Genomic DNA, 5,250 nt, shown 5'->3' with positions numbered 1-5,250 from the left:
TTGAGGTATTTGACATCTTATCTTCCCTGAGCTGTATTTGTTCGTTGTGTGTTTTTTTTATTGTTTTCTTTGTTGCAGGAGCTGGGTGTTTCTGGAGGGTGAAGGCGAAACTGCCATCTGTGTGGTGTGCTCACACCTAGTGCTGTGTCTTCTGGTATCTAACCTTCACGTGTGTGTGTGGCTGGGTATTTGTAGTGGACTATTGGGGGGGTAGTTTTCAAATTGGCAGCCGACCCTTACCTCCAGATACCTCTGCTCCTGGTTGAGTTTCTTTAAATTCAGTGGTATGTATGTATGTATGTGAGTGGATTCTGATCGATGGTGTTCCTTATATTTTAATGCCAGTGTAAGAGTTTTTAACTGTGAATTTCCAAATATTTATTCAACAATTATGGAGAAAATAAAGCTTTTCTACTTATATGACTCTGTCTTTTCACCCATCCAACCAAACGAACCTGTGTGCCATTAGGGCGATTTCCCTGGTTTTCCGGGGTGGCGTAGTCGATCATATTTTGCCGTTTCTGTTAAAAGTGGGGTAACCCTCACTCCATTCCTTTATACTCCCAACGCTACACTAGAAAAGAAAGTTGGACAAGACTGACTAAACAAAGCCTCAATCAAACTCATATTCCAACTTGAAATGTAGCCAACCCCTAAATTTTGTATTTTGCCTAACCGTGATCATAACAAGCAACGTATATAGGCTATATATATATATATATATATATATGTGCATATTAAAGTGTGTGCATGCCAATTCTCACGCCGAGGACACTGACACCGACACACAGGACAGATAGGGTGACCACCAGTCCCGCTTTGCGTTGTACCGCACAGCATTTTCACCCCTTGTCCCGCACGTCACATATTGAGAAAATGTCCCGCATTTCCATCAGTCTGTTGGTTTTTAATGATCATATTAAGAAAACGTGCATGCGATCTTTTGCCTTTTTAAGAAAGCATTTTATTTATTATTTTTGTGGCGTAGTTTTTCACCTATATTTAACAGCGCTTCGTCAGAAGTGCAAATACAACACCAGCCGTTTTTAAAATCCTATCCAATGGTTGAAATTAAAGGAGTAAACACGGTCACTGGTAGGTTGTGGCGGCTGTCAATCAAAATGTGGAGCAGTGATTCGTTCCATGTGTTCAACTTATTGCCTGCTGTGGTTGTTCTAATTCACATCCTTTCTAAAAAAAATATAAAAGTTTTTGGTTTAATAGATTCTTAATATATAAGACTGTCAATTAACTCATTTTATGTTGTTTTTTATTTGATTTGATCTTTATTTATTTTGTTGGATTTTAGTTGGACTTGGTCAGAACTGTTTCAAAAATAGTTATGCATGCCTGCTGCCTTTGGGCTCAGTGATATTGAACTTAAATGACATGTAAAATAAAGACATTTTATATTACATTGTAATGTAATGGTGTTTTCTGGAAGGGACTAAAGAACAAATCATTTTAATCAGCTGAAAGGCAGAATTCAAATGTTTTTATTAAGTTAGATAGACATTATATAACAGTTTCAGGTTATTTTTTAGTGTTGGTAACATGTCCCACATTGTCCCACACAAACTTAGTAATCGTCCCACATTTGGTTTGTTTGATGGTGGTCACCCTAAGGACAGAGGAGGTACTCTCGATGTGAAACAAACTCTCAGCTCTCAGATTCTGTCCATTTTATTACGAAATTTAGACACTAAATACCGTTTTGGCGCTTGTAGGCTAAATGTGACGTGAACCGATCATCTGTTACTTTTTATTTAAAGATACAGTATAGACTACAACTTACCGAAAGATGTCTCATACATATTATCGATCAATACATTACATCAGAACGTTACATTTACCTCAGGAAAGCCATTTAATGTCCATAGAGCTATAGGAGTATTTTACTAAATATGTTTAGGGCCTACTATATTTATTATAGTTTTTACTTATGTCGTTAAATAAGTGTTATTATAATGAAAACCACATTATATTTTATTTAATTAGTTATTTTTAACCTTGAATAATACCAGCCGATAGGGATTTTTTCTTGAGAAAAATTAACATGTAGGCGATCTACTGTAGGCTACCTAATTTTAATCCGAATGAGTCAATATTGAAGTCAATGAGTCAATATTCAAATTTGGAATCAAGCAATATGCTAATACAAACAATAGCCTACCAGTCATCTGTGTAAACATTGTAATATGTTGTCACTTAACTCAATAAAATTCTGTTTAGTACCAAATGTTGTGATAATCACAATTAGCCTACACATATTGTGATGCAAGTTGTTTTTTCATAGTTGTGTAATTTATAATATAATATTTATAATAAATAATATAATAAATAATATTTTATTTGAATTATTATTGTTAAAAAAAAATCATTTTTTCTTTTCTCCTCTGCAATATCTTACAATTCTGCAACTTTGTAAAGTTTGCTGTGGTGGAGCGGTATATTCTTATTGAAAGATATTTTATTTTTGTACCAAACTCATTACTCATTAAAAATTATGAAAAAACAATGCTGTGCTGCGCATAAATTATTTATAATAAATACTGCAATATTACACACACACGCACGCACACACACACACACACACACCGTTTTGATTTCATAACGCCTTGTAGTGACTTCTTTATTGCCCTGCTTGATGACTTTTATTTTGAAAACACATACCGGATATGCAGACGCAGCGCTCATACTGAATGAGGTACGTAAACAGCAGTTGCTACAACGGATGCCACTTTATATCTTTAAAGTAAAGTCACCATTAGCACATGCAAGTTCGTTATGTGTGTGTTATTTAAACAGATCAGCATGAAGACTCCCGTCAGTGTTCTCCGGCTGCCCCGCGGCCCGGACCCGAACAGCCGAGGCTTCGACCCGAACTCCCCGCGCTTCATCGCTCTGTGTCCCACAACACTCTCCTCCTCCTCCTCATCTGGAGCTGTTGATGAAGAGGAGCAGCGACTGCGCTCAGATCTGCGCGAGAGGTTTCTGCGGACTCTCTTATTGATGACTGACAAACAAGTTGAGTTCAACATGCACGAGAAAGTGCGCGTGCGCGCCCGGTTCGGCGCCTCGGACATAGACGTGCTGAACTTCCAGGTGTCCGGCCTGGAGACTCCTCTCGGTGTCCAGAAAGAAGCGCTTCTGCGATGCCAGGATGTGATTTCATGCTCGTTTGAACTGTGAGAGTTGAGCTGAGCCACTGGAGGGCGCTGGGCGTGTTGGGATTGTGTGATGATGATGATGATGATGCCGAAGGTTTAATGGGTTCAAAGAAGCTTCTCGTTGGTTTCTTGTTTTTCATGCTGTTGTTTGTAATAAACGTTTGCAATGTTCAGAATTGTATTCGGATTTTTTTTTTTTTTAAATCAAAGATTCCTTAATATTATTGGTAACACTTTACAATAAGGTTAATTAGTTAACTACCTAAGAATGAACAATACTTCTTCAGCATGTATTAATATTAGTTAATATTAATATTAATACAAATACGTTATTAAAATCAAAGGTTGTATTTGTTAACATTAGTTAGTGCACTGTGAACTAACATGAACAAACTGAATTGTTGAGCAACTGAATTGCTCATTGTTAGTTAATACATTACCTAATGTTAACTAATGAACCTTATTGTAAACAAAGTGTTATAATATATTTAAGTTAAGTCATTAGTGCACTGTGAACTAACATGAACAACTGTATTTTTATTAACTAACATTAACAAAGATTAATAAATACTGTAACAAATAAATTGCTCATTGTTAGTTAATACATTACCTAATGTTAACTAATGAACCTTATTGTAAAGTGTTATAATATATATTTTTTAAGTTATTAATCAAAACTGCCCCAAAATGAGTCACAACATTGCAAATGTGTGCTATAAATGACTAATTATTTTGGAGCCTTATACATATGGCATCTATGTGCAGAACTTTTCTATAGACTGAGATAAATAGATTTTATTTTATTTCATGAAAATATATCTGTCTTTCTATTTTAGGGGTCCGTTGAGTCTGAATCTGATTTTTTTTAAAATAAAATATTCCTTAATATTCTTGGTAACACTTTTCAATAAGGTTAATTAGTTAACTACCGAATATGAACTAAGAATGAACAATACTTCTTCAGCATGTATTAATCTTAGTTAATATTAATACAAATACGTTATTAAAGTCAAATGTTGTATTTGTTAACATTAGTTAGTGCACTGTGAACTAACATGAACAAACAAAATGAACAACTGTATTTTTATTAAAAAAGATTAATACTGTAACAAAGGAATTGCTCATTGTTAGTTAATACAATATTATTTATATATTAATATTATTGGTAACACTTTACAATAAGGTTAATTAGTTAACTACCTAAGAATGAACAATACTTCTTCAGCGTGTACAGAAACACTAGAGTGACGACACTCACTGTGCTCATGCTCAGTTAGTTCCCCTCCATTCTTGCCAAAAAGGGAGCCACATTTGAAACTTCCTGATGGAGTTATCTACAAAAGGTTGTTTTTTGTGTAAAAAAAAATACTTTTTTTTCTGATGTACTTTTTTGGATACTGTTATAAGATCAAATGTCTATGAATTCAAACAAGTATTATTTAGAATCACTGTTTTGTAAGCTAAAAATAAAAATGGCTAACAAGTGTCAAACTTGCAGTCAAGCTAGCTTACATGAGATGAAAACATGGTTGGTGTTACCAACGTCCCGTTACAACCGTCCCAGTATCACCAACCAAGTGTCATTTAGGCCTATATTTTAAAAACTAATCAAAAAAAAAAAAATCCTGTTAATTTGCTAATTAAAAGTAAAATGAGCACTGTGCATTGCAAATTAAATGTAAAAGTTTAAATGTAAACTTTTTTGAGGTGTTCTACCCATTAAATCATTTTCTTGCATTATAATTTGACGGTTGCACCTCTTTTTTTGTCATGTAGTATGAAAAGAAGGTAATCATTACTTAAAAACATGAAATTAATAGTCACAATAACATGATTGATAAATAATATTTTCCATTTTGCGTATATGATTGATTAATTATGTATATTTTAGACGTGTTACAACCGTCCCTGTACACTGGGACGGTTGTAACAGTGGAGAGACTGTATTAAAATCAATTTTGCAAGCTTTACATATTTCATAAAACCACTTAAATACATTGTTTCAGCAGTTGACAGATTGAAGTTTATAATATAATAAATTGGTTATTCCAGTATAAATGGTTTTTGATGTATTGCTAAA

At 34.1% G+C, this 5,250-nt stretch overlaps 1 protein-coding gene across 1 annotated transcript; it reads left to right on the top strand.

The window, feature by feature from the left end:
* The first annotated feature begins 2,600 nt into the window (after positions 1–2,600).
* On the top strand, positions 2,601–4,912 carry gemin7 (gem (nuclear organelle) associated protein 7). The gene is made up of 2 exons (XM_079620845.1): positions 2,601–2,707; positions 2,809–4,912. Exons 1-2 carry the CDS (start codon positions 2,648–2,650, stop codon positions 3,190–3,192), a joined length of 444 nt encoding a protein of 147 aa, XP_079476971.1. The 5' UTR covers positions 2,601–2,647; the 3' UTR covers positions 3,193–4,912.
* The last annotated feature ends 338 nt before the right edge of the window (positions 4,913–5,250 follow it).

Source organism: Phoxinus phoxinus, assembly GCF_949152265.1.
Source record: "Phoxinus phoxinus genome assembly, chromosome: 8".
In the NCBI taxonomy this organism is placed as follows: Eukaryota; Metazoa; Chordata; class Actinopteri; order Cypriniformes; family Leuciscidae; genus Phoxinus; species Phoxinus phoxinus.
This window is presented reverse-complemented; position numbering and strand designations above follow the sequence as displayed.